The sequence below is a fragment of the Neoarius graeffei genome, chromosome 13 (genome assembly GCF_027579695.1).
Source record: "Neoarius graeffei isolate fNeoGra1 chromosome 13, fNeoGra1.pri, whole genome shotgun sequence".
Lineage (NCBI taxonomy): Eukaryota > Metazoa > Chordata > Actinopteri > Siluriformes > Ariidae > Neoarius > Neoarius graeffei.
In genome coordinates, this window is record NC_083581.1 from 61,878,331 (window position 1) to 61,894,347 (window position 16,017).

The 16,017-nt window shown below is 43.4% G+C and overlaps 1 protein-coding gene across 20 annotated transcripts in view; it reads left to right on the forward strand.

The window, feature by feature from the left end:
• Positions 1–16,017, forward strand: part of rap1gapa (RAP1 GTPase activating protein a) — a 205,717-nt gene that overhangs the window by 140,875 nt on the left and 48,825 nt on the right. For 14 of the 20 annotated variants that reach the window (XM_060938285.1, XM_060938289.1, XM_060938270.1 and 11 more), the window contains one exon: positions 7,088–7,123. The exons of 2 other annotated variants lie outside the window; for them this stretch is intronic. In XM_060938285.1, the coding sequence (XP_060794268.1) occupies positions 7,088–7,123 (36 nt within the window). Of the gene's footprint in view, positions 1–2,170; positions 2,563–6,873; positions 6,941–7,087; positions 7,124–15,130; positions 15,613–16,017 lie in introns of those variants that run through there. 4 more of the 20 variants (XM_060938277.1, XM_060938288.1, XM_060938278.1 and 1 more) reach the window with 4 other exon arrangements.

Below are 16,017 nucleotides of genomic sequence, written 5' to 3' on the forward strand. Positions count from 1 at the left end.
GGAGATTTTGGAGTGACGTTAGACCATACGCTCCACCACCATCATCCATCCATTCATCCATTATCTGTAGCCGCTTATCCTGTCCTACAGGGTCGCAGGCAAGCTGGAGCCTATCCCAGCTGACTATGGGCGAAAGGCGTGGTACACCCTGGACAAGTCGCCAGGTCATCTCAGGGCTGACACATAGACACAGACAACCATTCACGTTCACATTCCACCACCATCATGGTTTGGAACGATGGTGTTCATCACACCGGTACAGTTCCAGAGACTTGCAAGATCTATGCCATGGAGCATTGAAGCTGTTTTGACAGTTCCCCTCACTTTCAGGATTCTTTTAACTGCAACTTCAATAATAATAATAATAATAATAATAATAATAATAATAATAATAATAGCTTTCTGCATCCCTATTTTTTGCCATTTATTGGGCCTGTTATAGTCTTAGTTATCTATCTATCTATACTACTAAAGGAAGTTTGTCTCTCTGTCTCTCTGTCTGTTCACCTGTGCAAATCAACACGGCTGGACGCACATACTCCATACTTTCCACATGGATTGGTGACGCCCCAGAGGGACCAAGACAACATTTTCGATTTTCCAAAACATCGGATTACTGCTAATCCAACACACTATTCATTTCCCATAGGCTACATGCTCATGCTAACACACTGCGCACAGCCTTGGCGGAGAATCCCCTCTCCCACTCACCTGACAGTTTCGATTGTATGGGACCTCACAATCAGCGCTCCTCGCCGGAGACTTCCACTAGGGCCGAGTCTACGTCACTGAGGAGACGCACAGAGCAATTTAGCCCCTGTGAAGAGCACCATTCAGAGGAAATCAGGTTCATGGGCAATAACTACTAGTAGTTATAGTTTGGGAGACTTCCAAGATCCAACATACCAAAATCTGTGAGAAGCACAGGAAGCCCCGCATCAGTTTTCAAAAACAATAGTCATTATTCTCTTAATTTTTTTCATTCCCTTATTCTTCCTTGATGCTTTTCATTTTACTTCAGCTGTTTTGTAATGGAAGTCATGGCTTTCCTGCCACTAACTTTGATTCTTGGTTTAACCATGATTCATCAAGTTAGCATTTCACTTCCTGTTCTTTATATTCTTTATATTTTGTTCACTTCACTCTTTTAGGGGGTTATTTAAGGGTTGTTTTGTATGTTTTAGGGATCTTAGCTTCTTAAAAGTGTTCTAGGGTGGGAGTTTTTAAGTGTACTTATCAAAGGTCCCATTGTTCCACGTCATTTATTGTGCTTTGACAGCAATAAAAATGATGTAAAAATTATTTTAAAATACACATTTTATCTTATCACCATTATAAACAGTGTGCACAGTACAAACAGTGTTGATGCAAACAACCTTCGGAGGCCTCTTTTTTTTTCTATGTAGCATCTGTCAAGGCAAAATGACCTAAACATACTAATCTCAGGGGCGGCATGGTGGTGTAGTGGTTAGCGCTGTCGCCTCACAACAAGAAGGTCCTGGGTTTGAGCCCAGCAGCCGGCAAGGGCCTTTCTGTGTGGAGTTTGCATGTTCTCCCCATGTCTGCGTGGGTTTCCTCCGGGTGCTCCGGTTTCCCCCACAGTCCAAAGACATGCAGGTTAGGTTAACTGGTGACTCTAAATTGACCGTAGGTGTGAATGTGAGTGGTTGTCTGTGTCTATGTGTCAGCCCTGCAATGACCTGGCAACTTGTCCAGGGTGTACCCCGCCTCTCGCCCATAGTCAGCTGGGATAGGCTCCAGCTTGCCTGCGACCCTGTAGAACAGGATAAAGCGGCTACAGATAATGGATGGATGGATACTAATCTCAAGTACAAGTTTCATCGTGGAAAAGTGGTTATTATCATCTGATAATGCTTCAGTTTAGAAAGACCTCAAAATGGGTCATTTTGACCTGACCAGGAAAGAAAGCTTCAGTGTTTTTGATCGAGACTCTCAGAGTAAGAAGCTCATCAGCAGTAAAGATAATATCTCATCATGCACCAGTTTCTCATATGCAGCTCCAAAGACTGATCTAAATAAAATGCCCAGCACCTGTTGGTGTGGCATTAGCGCTCCACTGGGTGGGCTCCTTGCAGGCTTGTTGAAGTATAACCCGAGTCTCAGCTCCACCTCTACACCTCTGAGAGAGAGTACAAAAAGAGCTGCTCTGTGAGAAAGGAATGCAAGATTTGCTTTGCCAATTCCCACACCAGTCTGGAGAAAGGAAAAGAGAAATATTGGCTCTAACCTCATGCTTATACACATAAACACATACAGAGTACACACACACACCTCACAGAGCAGTGCAGCACTCACTGTCAGAGGCTTTCTCATAGTGCTGTGATGGGACAATTTGATGGTTCACAGTTTGGACTTTTCCTCGCACTCAGGCGGAAACAGGAAGGTGCTGTTAGAGGCCCAGGAAAAACATTTCTAGACCAGAACTAGACTGGATATAAAAGTACTTTTTTTTTTTGTCTAAAAGACACTAGACATCACTTCAGAATGGCAGCAAGAAGTCCAGTTCGTGTGACAGTGGGACACTGGAAAAGGCCTGGGATCGTAAGTAAACCTTTGAAGCTTGACAGAAGTCAGAAAGCAAAAGTGGGAAATAAGACGTGATGTTCAGCTAAAAACGCACTGCAGGAGAAAGATCAATTTCTAGTTAGTCAGCTTGATTAAAAAAGCATATAATTGCGTAGCATCTCTGCTGTATAGAGAGACATAATTGTGATATTCACTTTTTTTTTCTTTTTCTTTTTTTGCAAAATTATCCAGAGCACTAAAGTAATGGTTACCATATACTAGTTGTATCCGGGAGCACTTTTTATTGTTGTGTTCATAGCTTTGTATTTGCTTGGTATTATTTTAAAGCAGCAAGTGTTCATGACTCAGGCAGTGTTTGCTGAAGGAGGATCCCCTGAGCTGAGGACCAGAGAGCATATGGTGCAGAGTTTTACTATTAGTCTTTGATAAAGCCTCACTGCCCGCTGTTTCAGTTTGTTGTTTGATGGCTGAGAGGTATGCAAACCCTCCATAGAGCAATACACTAAATAGATCATCAGCTTCTCATCCCAAGCACACACTCACTCTGTTTCCTCCCTTTTCTCTACCAGTGAGATTGTGATATTGTTATTTTGCCAGGTTGAACTTCTCAAGTGTTTGCTTTAAGGAAAGCAGAGTCTGTTTGCATATGGAGGAGTTGCATAATGTCCTCAAACAATGCGAGGTGGTACACAATCTGTTTGCCCAGGTAAACAGGAAGAAATTCATGCAGATTTCATTTGACCCATACCGACTGGAAATACACTGGTATCGTGTGAGCTGTCTGCACATTACTATGCACAAACGTGTGATGGTTGTGCAATCTCGTGCACTATGACATGCAGTGAGTCTAATACGAAATGCTATGAAAAATTCCCCTCAATGTGAACTAAATCACATGAAGCCCCTCAACTTCAGCATGTACTATTAAAGGTTCGGACATGCTTGCTTACAGAACTATTTATGATAATTTTTTTAATATAGATACACTGTAAACAATTATTTGTTGTTTTAACTTAAAGTTAGTACCCGGGCTGCCTTAAAATTTTGAGTTCACTCGCTCACTATCCGTTTTGAGTCAGTTGACACGTCAGACGTGTGTAGGACTAGCAGTCTTCAGCAGAGCTCTGGGTCCGTCTCAGAAACTGGTCTGTCATTTAGGACATTATGGTCAAAAAAAAGTTTTTTTATTCTAATTTTACTTTTTTTTTTTTTTGCATTTACCTAACACTCTGTTTCTTTTGTCATGTTTAATAAGAATAAAGATAGAATCTCGCTTTATGTGGCCTCCACTGTGGAAATTGTTTTTGATTACAGTTCAAATGTTTTTGTAAAATTGATTTACATATAAAATAACTACATCATGAAGAATTAAAGCCCCTCCTTCACAGATGAGTGAAAATATTGAATAAATGTCCTCTTTTTGATTGCTTGGGTTAAAAATGCCAAGTTATGATGACTGAATTGATTATTCACTTAAATATGAATAATATGATACATTTTGGGGATTTGATATGGCGAAATAGGACAATAGGACACAATGGAAAAATCAAGAACGCACCGGAAAGGTGAGAATAACGGTGGTGGTAAAAGAACAGCGACTGTACCGGCTGTATGTCGCGTGGGTCTCTGCTGCGGCACGCGAGCAATGGGACATCACTACCGCACCGGATGGAGCACGAGGCGGGGGCGGGGCAAAATGACTGGCCGTAGATTCTATCCAAAAGTTCGATCTAAATTGACCATGGTTGCAAAATACACTATATTGCCAAAAGTATTTGCTCACCCATCCAAATTATCGGAATCAGGTGTTCCAATCACTTCCATGGCCACAGGTGTGTAAAATCAAGCACCTAGGCATGCAGACTGTTTTTACAGTTTGGAGCTGGCCCCTTCCTCTTCCAACATGACTGTGCACCAGTGCACAAAGCAAGGTCCATAAAGACATGGATGACAGAGTCTGGTGTGGATGAACTTGACTGGCCTGCACAGAGTCCTGACCTCAACCCGATAGAACACCTTTGGGATGAATTAGAGCGGAGACTGAGAGCCAGGCCTTCTCGTCCAACATCAGTGTGTGACCTCACAAATGCACTTCTGGAAAAATGGTCAAAAATTCCCATAAACACACTCCTAAACCTTGTGGACAGCCTTCCCAGACGAGTTGAAGCTGTTCTAGCTGCAAAGGGTGGACCAACGTCATATTGAACCCTATGGATTAGGAATGTGATGTCACTTAAGCTCATATGTGAGTCAAGGCAGGTGAGCAAATACTTTTGGCAATATAGTGTATTGACCAAAAATACGCAAACACTACAAAATATGAAAGTGAGATGAAAAAGAAACATTCTATTGCCTTATACTGCAAGACTAAAACAAAATAAAACTGTCAGAACTCACCTTTTCAGTGATAACGTCCGAACAGATCACCCGCGTAACAGAAAGCCCGCAAATGGAAGCATGATCAACTTCTAACTGTTGGAGTGGAAAATTCCATTCTACACATGCAAATTGTTAATGCGTGTCTTTCCCTGCACACAAATAACACGCTACGGTAAAAAATAGGCCACAACTCATTTTATAGCTCAGAAATTCATACAAGACCAGCTACCATTGTAACATAGTCTGTAAAAACATATTCTATACCTAACTTTCAGCTTTCGTTTTCAAAAACAAAATCGCAGCTTTATAACTAAATTTTTATATGGCATAGTGATTTTAAGTTACTTCTTTTGGTGAGGTAGTGACCTTGACCCTGAGGCTTTCCGTTTAGATCAAAACACACGATCGTATTGGTTTTGGGTCTGCGGAAAATGGAGTTACAATGGTGATCAAATATTTTGCATGATGTTTTATTATGGTTATGATTATTCTGTGAGCGCACCAATCCTTAGGTGTATAAAATTACAACTTAAAATACAATTAGTGATAACTGTAGACTTTTCAGTGGACTACAACCTTTTTTAGGGAATGCAATGTAGTCAACCATTTATCATGTCTCAGATCAAGCTGCCATTTTTCCACAAATTTGCAGAATTTTTGCCAAATTCTGAATAGAGTATTCACATCAAAGATTTAGTTTTATCTGTATTATTTCTTTCATCATTTTATTTCAAATTAAAACCAACATCACCATTCAAAACCATATAGTTTATTGACTATGAGTATATTTAGTGGGGTACCCCCACAGTACCCAGTTTCTGAGACAGACCCCTCTCCATTCAGCACGGTCTTGAGTTGCCTCCTCTGCGATATTCCATAGCTTCAAGTCAGCACGGACAGATTCTTTCCAGCTTTTTCGAGGTCGGCTATGATTGCTCGCTCCTTCAACTTCCAAGGTAGTGCATCTGTTGATCCAAGAATTACTGCGTTGGACATGTCCAAACCAATGGAGACGATTGCATCTGAGGACAGTGTCAAGGCGACGGAGATGCAGTTGACTCCGTTGGTTCACTGAAATTAATATAGTAAGTTAACACAATGAGGCAAACAGTTACTATATGAATTTCAATTAACTCGAAATTTTAAGGCAGCCCAGGTACTAACTAAGTTAAAACAGCAAATCATTTTTACAGTTTATAAGAACATATTAACATTATGACATAACTTACATTGGAATCATGCAGTAACTAAGTGTTAAAGAAAACATCACACACAGATAATTCATATTTCAGAAAAGAAAACACAGGTAGAATAAAATGTAGAAGCAGTAATAAGGCCCTGAGAAATAAATCTTGGAGTTTATGCTAGAAATGCATGATATAACGTTGTAAGGAGGAACAAAAACAACGTACTGAAGCTGAGACACGGAACAGGTGAACACATTAGGATAATCAACCAGTGACAGAACTAGAGCAGAAACAAAAGCACACAGGAATGCAAACAAAACTAAAAAAAACATGTAAGCAGTGTTTGTTTCTCTCAAACATGCCGCACACCAAGAGTAGGAAGGACATGACACGTTCTTATTAAAAAACATTTGATTCAGAAAATAAATATATACCTAAGCATTAACAGTATTTACCGTATATATGCCTTATAAGCAAATGAAAGTATGTGTTTTCAGTGTAATATGTGCGTGCCAAACTTGACTAGTAGTGTACATGCCCTAACATTACAAAACAGTCTTGCGATATAATGATGTGACTGTGGTCACATAACACAACTTGTAACACTTAAGACAAGCAACGGGGCCTCCCTGACCGCTAATGCTGGCTTATTGCTACTAACATCATGCTCTGACAACCTCAGCACAACCTCGTCCTGTTCTAAGACACTTCAGCGCTTCATTAAATAATAATCCATTAATGTCCTTTATAGAAATGAAGGCCAGAAAGGTCACCGTAACGCAGCAGACCTTCAGTGGTATAATCAATTGAAGCAGAGTTCAGTGCAGGTGGCTGATTAAAAGAGCTGCAGTGTGTTCAGTATCTTCACGCTTGCCCTAGTTTAACCATGTAACATAATTCAAGGCTCAGCTCTCACATGCCAGTTTTATCATCAGACTCCTCACTCATCTCATTTCCTCTCCCCCCTTTTTCAGACTACTGATTTATTTGAAATGATTGAAAGAATGCAGGTAAAGTATTGCTTTTATTATCTTAATCTCGCTCTCCCGTTCTTCACCTTTGATGTCTTCCACTAACCTCAGAACCAGCTCTCAGAACTGGGTTCCTTAGACACAGTTTGTTTGCTTTCTACCTCTTATCAAGGATAGATTTATAGATAATAAGAGAACCCTGTTTCATTATGTCGTCCCATGCTTTCTAATGTGTAATATTTTCTTGTTTTGCAAAGTTTATTTGTAAACACGGAGGAAGACAGCTTTGTGTAGCACGGTGATTCAGCGATTGACGACGAAGGCCGTTTCTCTTTCAGTCATTCATTGCTGTCATTCATGTCCCACAAATAGGTGCTATGCATTTGCATAACAATAACTTTATTTTGCATGATATTTTGTGGGCCCCATTCGGATGGTTGTAGTTTGTGTATGCTACAGGTACTGTACTCAGTGATTTTAATTTCCATTCTGTTTTTACTTCCTCCACCTTTGAGAAAATTTCAGCCCACAATATACAGTATGTACTGTATATGGCTTTTAAAACACTCATATCATTTTACTACCAACTGGATAGACTTCTGTCTATTGGATAAACGAATGGTCAAATAATTTTCTGATCATTTAGTTTAGTCTGGTTTAAGAATTAGTCAATACCACCATCTTTCTGAGTTTACAAGTATTTGTTTCTGATCAGAGCAGAAATAATGACATCATATTTAGTCATAATTGAAGTTGTTATGTGAAATAATGTATGCTATGGAGTATCGTATCACTTGATCTATATACTAGTGCTGTCTTCACTGGGAGATAGACCCCGAAGCCGTTTGTTTTCAGGATAATGGCTGGCTGATGAAATTATTGGCTGGCTAGCTGACTCAGCCAAAACCTTAATGGCTGCTGCAGCCACCAAAATGTTTATGGCTACAAATGGCTGATACTGGACGTCACTGTGTGGCATATATCCGGGCGAACGGATCAAACAAATGGGAGGAATAAATAGCAATTACCACAGGTCCCCTGGTCTCTTACTTCATTGTAAATATAAATCTAGCAAGATTGTAGTTCAATGCTAATAATAAGCTAATCTGGATTGTTCGAGGAAGGCATCTAGCTATCTACTCTCACTAGCAATGACCAGTGAAGGACTGGCAGCTATCTTACTATGATGAAAGTAGAGTGGTGGAGTACTTTTTTTTTATCAATCTCGAAGTATGTGAAACAAACAAACAAACAAAAAAAAATACCTTTACACTTTCCCTCAGCAGCGGCAAAGAATGCAGCCATCTCGTCGATATCGGAGTCGATTGATGCTCTGGGTGGGTTCCCGGGTTCCCCAGTGTATCGTGGTAACGGTGTGAGGGGCGGGAAGCCAGACAGGTAGTCACAACGGCAAGCTTGTGGTGGCTCTCTGTGCTGTGATATCAGTTCTAAATCTCTACAGTGTATGCCTATACGTCTCTATTGTGTTACTACTAGTGTGTACAGTTGATCATGTTTGTGTCACTTTTCTTGTAGCTCATGATGTGGACAAACCCATTATTTGATGTACACAATTCTTAGTGGCTCAGCCAAATTTTATTAGATAGCGGCTCAAATTGGCTTACAAAATTATTGGCTGGCGGCGGCTCAAATTCTAAATGGCGGTTTTAGCGGCGCCTGGCGGCAGCTTCGGGGTCTACTGGGAGACCATTAGATGGAAAAAAAATGATGGCAATCAAAAAGATTGCAATGCTGCAGTACATTACAAGCTATTGCAATGACAGCTATAGGCCACATTTTATATTCACATACAGTATGCTACATTATTATACATACAAGACACTATTTCAATGGAATAAAAACATGTATTCTATTCCATTCTAACAGATTTCATTCATTTGGTTTGATAGCATGCAATATTGTTAGCATATCGCTCATCCTACGTGTATTACATCACTCTACCCAATGGAGAATGAGCGTTGAATATGGTTTGTGATATTGCATGGTTGTCAAGACAACATGATGTCACATGCCGGAGCTGATGCGAATATTCAATGACAAAGTTTTCCGCTGTGCATGTGCAGAAGCATTTCTTTGTTCGCCGGTGGCTCCCACAGTAAACTGTCGCTGTTAGGGTGGGTGGAGGTATGGTGAAGTTAGGATCCACAAGCAGAACACAGACAGTAATCCAATAAATAATATGATTTAATTCAGGGAAAAAAGGGCTAGAGACCAGCAGTTTAAGCTGTGACACGTGGAACGTGGGGTGGATGCGTCGCATGGTGAGTGGTAGTGCCAGTCTGACGGAACATGGGTTGATTACCTTTTTGATGAGGAAGGGTCCTAGGTACCTGGGAGCCAGCTTGCAGGAGATGGTTCTGAGTGGCAGATGGCGTGTGGAGAGCATGACTCGTTGCCCCACCCGGTAAGTGGGTGCCTTAGAGCGGCGTTTGTCGGCCTGCCTCTTGGATGCTAGGGCGGAGCAAACGAGTTTTCTCTGGGCCAATGCCCACGTCCTCCTGCAGCGGCATATGAAGATCTGGGCAGGGGATATGGTGACCTCCTCCTCTTGGTTGGGGAAGAGTGGTGGTTGGTAACCTAGGGAGCACTGGAAGGGTGAGAGAGCTGTGGCAGATGAAGGAAGAGTGTTATGAGCGTACTCGATCCAGGGTAGGTACTTACTTCAAGAACTGGCATCCCTGGACGCCATGCACCTGAGTGCAACCTCCAAAGCCTGGTTTGCCCGTTCTGCCTGGCCGTTGGTCTGTGGGTGGAAGCCTGAGAGACTACAGGTGGCCCCGATGAGTTTGCAGAAAGCCCTCCAGAATTGTGCAGTGAACTGAGGACCCCGGTCAGAAACAATGTCAGTGGGCAGTCCATGTAAATGGAAAATGTGCTGGATGAGTAGTTCAGCGGTTTCTTTGGCTGAGGGGAGCTTGGGCAGAGGGATGAAATAAACGGTCTTAGAGAAACGGTCAATGACAGTGAGAATGCATGTGTTGCCACATGAGTTGGGGAGTCCTGTGACGAAGTCCAGGGCGATGTGAGACCAAGGTGGATGTGGAGTTGGGAGGGGTCTTAGGAAGCCGGCAGGGGGTCGATTGGCTGTCTTGGAGCATGTGTCGCAGGCTGCCAAGAACTCCTGGACGTCCTCCTTGATGGATGGCCACCAAAAGTGCTGCTGGATGAGTGCCAGGGTTCGGGCGGCTCCCGGAAGACAGGCCAGCTTGGAGCCACGACCCCACTGCAGCACCTGGGTTCGCACAGGACTGGGAACAAACAGATGGTTAGGAGGAATGTTGTTGGGGCTACCTTCACCGAGGTTCTGCTCCAGGGCCTTCTGCACGAGTGTCTCAACCTCTAGAATGGCGGCTCCCACCAGGCAGCGTGGAGGAAGGATGGTCTCGGGTGGCTTGAACTCCTCTTGGTGGGAGGAGAACATCCTGGACAGGGCATTGGGTTTGCCATTCTTGGAGCCTGGGTGGTAGGAAATCATGAAGTTGAACCGGGAGAAAAAGCGAGACCAACAGGCTTGATGGGAATTAAGGCGTTTGGCAGACTTGAGGTACTCCAGATTCTTATGGTCAGTCCAGACTAGGAAGGGAAACTCTGACCCCTCGAGCCAGTACCTCCACTCCTCCAAGGCTAGTTTAACAGCCAGTAGTTCTCGGTCGCCGATGTCGTAATTCCGTTCGGCTGGGGATAGCTGGCAGGAGAAGGAGCATGGGTGGACCTTGTCATCACTGGCCCTCTGGGAAAATATAGCTCCAACCCCTGACTCAGAAGTGTCGACCTCGACAATAAACTGCTTGGTTGGATTGGGTATGGTGAGAATGGGTGCTATGGTAAACCTGTGCTTGAGCGTGGAAAAGGCTTTCTCTGCTTCCTCCCCCCACTTGAATTGGGTCTTGGTCGAGGTCAGGGCTGAGAGAGGTCTGGCCACCGTGCTGAAGTTGCGAATGAAATGCCTGTAGAAGCTGGCGAATCCTAGGAAGCGCTGGAGCTCTCGTCTCGAAGATGGGGTGGGCCAATCGGCAACTGCCTCAAGCTTGAGGGGGTCCATCTGGATCCTTGCCAGGGAAATGATGAATCCCAGAAATGAGACAGAGCTCTGGTGAAATTTGCTCTTTTCTGCCTTGACGAACAACTTGTTCTCTAGCAGGCGCTGGAGGACCTGCCGGACGTGACCCCAATGTTCCTCCAGGGAGCGGGAGAAGATCAGGATGTCATCCAGGTACACGAAAACGAAGATGTTTAGGAAGTCCCTTAAGACGCTGTTAACGAGTGCCTGGAAGACTGCGGACGCGTTGATCAGGCCGAAAGGGACCACGAGGTACTCGTAGTGACCAGTGGTGGCGTTAAAGGCTGTCTTCCACTCGTCCCCCTCCCTGATCCTGATGAGATGGTATGCATTGCGTAGATCTAGCTTGGTGAATACCTCCCTGGAGTAGTTCAAAGGCCGTGGTCATGAGCGGTAGTGGGTAGTGGTTCTTGACCGTGATGGCGTTGAGACCCTGATAGTCAATGCAGGGGCGGAGTGACTTGTCCTTCTTTTCAACGAAGAAGAACCCCACCCCTGCTGGGGAGGAGGAAGGGTGGATGATCCCAGCTGTCAGCGATGCGGTGATGTACTTTTCCATGGCTTGTCTTTCAGCGGGAGAGAGTAGAGGCGTCCCTTGGGTGGCGCTGTCCCAGGCAGGAGGTCAATACCACAGTCATAGAGTCTGTGAGGAGGGAGGGACACTGCTCGGGTCTTACTGAAAACTAGCTTAAGGCCCAGATATTCCGGAGGAACGTGAGAAAGGTTGGGAAACTCGCTGGCTGAGGGCTGTGGTGGTTTGGTGGGAGGCAGAGCGGAGTTCAGACAGGAGGCCAGGCAGGAAGAACTCAAGCCTAGGATGGTGTTATTAGTCCAGTTAAGGTGGGGATTGTGCTGCATTAACCATGGTAATCCTAGGATGATGGGTACTTGGGGGTTGTTCATGACGTGAAGCTGGATGGTTTCTGAGTGGTTACCGGAAATCCTTAGGGTGAGCGGGGCGGTAAAATGGGTGATGCTGGTCAAGCCAGTGCCATTAAGTGTCAGGACAGTGAGAGGGATGTCAAGAGCAAGTAGCAGGATTCCCAGACGCTTGGCAGTGGCAGAGTAGATCAGGTTCCTGTCTGCCCCTGAGTCAACGAGGGCCTGGAGGTGGTGATGCTGGTTGTCAGGGATAATGATGACAGGAAGTAACGGACAGTTAGCGGGGGACTGGTTCCGAGCGTTGCCCACCAGGGCCCCTTGATTCATTGGTGGGCTCACCCTTTTAGCGGGCAGGCTCAGAGGATGTGTCCCAGCTGACCGCAGTAGAAGCAGGCCCCCATGCTCCACCAGCGATGTCATTCCTCCGCTGACACCTGAACCCGGTCTACCTGTATGGGTTCAATGGACGCGGTGGGAGGTGGAGAGGAGGTGAGTCTGGGGCGGTTCTTCTCTCTCCTCCATTGCTGGATCTGAGCAACGATGTGGTTGGCGAGGCCCATGAGGCTGGAGAGGTCTGACAGCAGTTCCCATGATACCAATTTGTCCTTGATGGCATCAGACAAGCCGTGCAGGAACGTGTCGATCTGGGTGTTCTCGTTCCAATCGCATGAAGCCGCCAACGTCCGGAACTCGATGGCGTAATCCGAGGTAGACCAGGACCCCTGCCACAGCTCCATGAACTCTCTGGCCACCTCCTGGCCGGACAGAGAACAATCGAAAGTTCACCTCATCTCCTCGGAGAAATCCTTGAAACTGGAACAAAAGGGTGCATTGGCATCCCAGACCGCTGTTCCCCACTCTCTGGCCTTGCCAGTGAGGACCGTTATTGTATATGCTACCCGGGAGCATTCTGTGGGGAAGGCCAGAGGTTGCAGCTCTAGGGTCAACGAACATTGAGACAAAAACGATCTGCAAGTACCTGGTTCTCCATCGTAGGGCTGAGGCGCTGGAAGTCTCGGTTCGTGGAGAAAGGCAGTGGCAGGAGATAAAGTAGGAGACAGCTGAGCAGGGGTAGGCACAGCTTGACAGTGCTGCATCTGCGTGGTGAGAAGGTTGAGTGCGTCAGACAGGGTGGCGAGGTTCTGGGTAATTTGTTGTAGGTCTTGTTGGTGGGTCCTGAGGAGAGTTCCCTGCTGCTGGATGGCCGTTCTCAGATGGGCGAGTTCTGCTGGATCCATGTTGGCCAGAACGTTCTGTTAGGGTTGGTGGAGGTATGGTGGAGTTAGGATCCACAGACAGTCATCCAATAAATAATATGATTTAATTCAGGGAAAAAAATAGCGTGGCAAAAAGGTAAACAAGCAGGACAAAAAACAAATGGCAAAAATAATCCAGACAAAATAAAACAACTTGACAAAAACATGAGACAGGCAAAGACAAAAACGCTGATGCAAAAAACCATGAACAAGAAAAGACCCTTAGTGCCAGAAATCATGAATCTGAAATAACCCTTAGTGCAAAAAACACCATGAGCCAGAAGAGTGCTAGTGCAAAAACCATGAACAAGAAAAAGTCACTAGAGAGAATAACCATGAACAGTAAGAGAGGCACAGAAACAGCTAAAGAAGCAAATGAGACGTTCTGGCAAAGTCTGAGTCTGAAAACGGCTTATTTATACACAGCAGTGAAAACCAGGAAGTGAATATGGGTGAGAGGGAATTCCTGTCCTGGATCCGGATCGGCACTGGCATGAGAGATCCATAATCTCTGGAGTGGATGTCCGGGGTGGAGCATGATAGTCGCAGTGAATTGAAAATGCCATAAGATATGTATTACACATAAAACTTCCGCGCTAATGAGCGACTGTGACGATTTGTAAACAAACACGGCTGCCAGGTTTGCTTCATTAAATACGGAAGATTTTAAGAGAATTTTGAAAGAGAAAGATGTGTTGAACACCCGAAAGGCTACCAAAATTTCACTGGATATTCTTCACGCATAAGTAACCCCCCTGTTCTTAACTTTTTGTAAAGTCTATAATTGTTACATCAAATGTGTATGTATAATAATAATAATATTGGCTGTCTTTTATTCATGGTATATCTCATATATATATATATATATATATATATATATATATATATATATACTGGGTGCGATTTGCTAGGGGGGATGGTGGGGATCATCCCCCCCTCTGGTTTTTATCTCTGCTGAAAAAAAATCCTCGGGGACAACCCCGTCAATAAAACAAACAAACCAAAAAAAAAAAGTTGACATGACAGGCATGTTGTGACACAGTTTTCTATGGTCTACATTGCACTCACTTTCAAAATGACCCAAAGTGGCAGCTTTGATGTTCACGAACGTCCCCAGCAAATAGATACATTGTAGATAATAACAATATCCAGAGTGTGAACATGGATTTAGCACCATGAATCACATCCTTATTGATGAGCGCAACAGAATGAATGTATCCACACTGACAGCCTTCTTTTCCTCGCTGTCATTGGGCCAGACGTGCGTTCCTTCCCTGCTGAGAAATTCGCAGAAATGTGGATTAAAGAAGGGCGAAACGCGGCGGATAGCGCACCGACGGGAAAGCAGAAAAGGCCACATGAACTGCGCCATCAGAGCAAACTGTTCATTTAGTATTCATGTATTTTAGTGATTTTCGAGTCACTGTCCATTTAATCCGGAGGGAGAGAAACATCACAGCAACGCGACAAGCAATGCGAACTTTGTTGTGTGTTAGTGTTCGTGTATTTAGTCAGAGAGATAGGAAGATGTGTTCGTTTTCATTTAGTGTTATTCATTTGATATCATCAGATGTTATTGAGCTGTTAGCCTATTGTTACCTTAATTTTGTGACGTTTCATGATTAAAAAAAAAAACATCCCCCCTTCTGGTTTTTTGACAAATCGCACCCTGTATACTGTGTATATATATATATATATATATATATATATATATATATATATATATATATATATATATATACACATTCAGTTAGCATGATATTGAACTCGTCTTTGACTCGTTCAGTATCTTGCTCGCTGAATGGAAGATATCTGATATGCCACTCAACGCCAGCCAATATTATTTAAATACCATGTGTGACACAAATGTCTGGTTTTGTGGGAAAATAAACCTGCTATAAATAAACCTGCTATAAACTCATTCTTTTATTTATGATGGTAGACATCATCCTGGGAAACTAATACTATCCGAACAGGGCTGATGGATACTGCAGCTGTAGTTCATTCTACTGAAAAAAATAATAGAAAAATAGGACAGCAGAACAGAAAGCACATTATAGACATCCCACTCCAACATGAAACATCTGTTATCATGAACTAAGAAAGATGCCTGTTTGCAGTGTATCATCAGATGGGCAAACAATCCAATAAACTGAATATCACACTCCTCCATTTCAAACACAAACACACCTATCAGTAACATCAAAGTCCATATAAATATACACACACAGAATGATGACGTGGTCACCACACTATTACGCACCTCTGCAAGGCCTCAATGTATGAAAACCACATGTCAGTTTGTTCAGGTGAAAAAACTTTTTTACATTTTGACTTTCAGTAAAAAATAAATGGTCTTAATAACCAATACTGACAATTCTGTATTAATTTCTTTCATTGTTTCACTCTTCTCTACACTTACTGATATTCACTTTCTCTTCACTATTTTTTTAAATAAAATGATGTCATATCTATTTGTGGTTTATTGTTGCTTGCTGTTGGTTGCTTTTTACAACATTTTGGTACGTCTATGTTTGAAGGGTGGCTCGATAAAATCTTATAACACATGCATAAGTACTGAATTACATCTACAGAAGAATGTATGGGATTATAAGGTCCTTCAATGGTGACAGCCTTGAATTGAGCAGACTAAAGTTAACTGATTGCCACTTTAGCTCAAAGACATTAAAATATATGAAAGAGGTAAAAGTCTG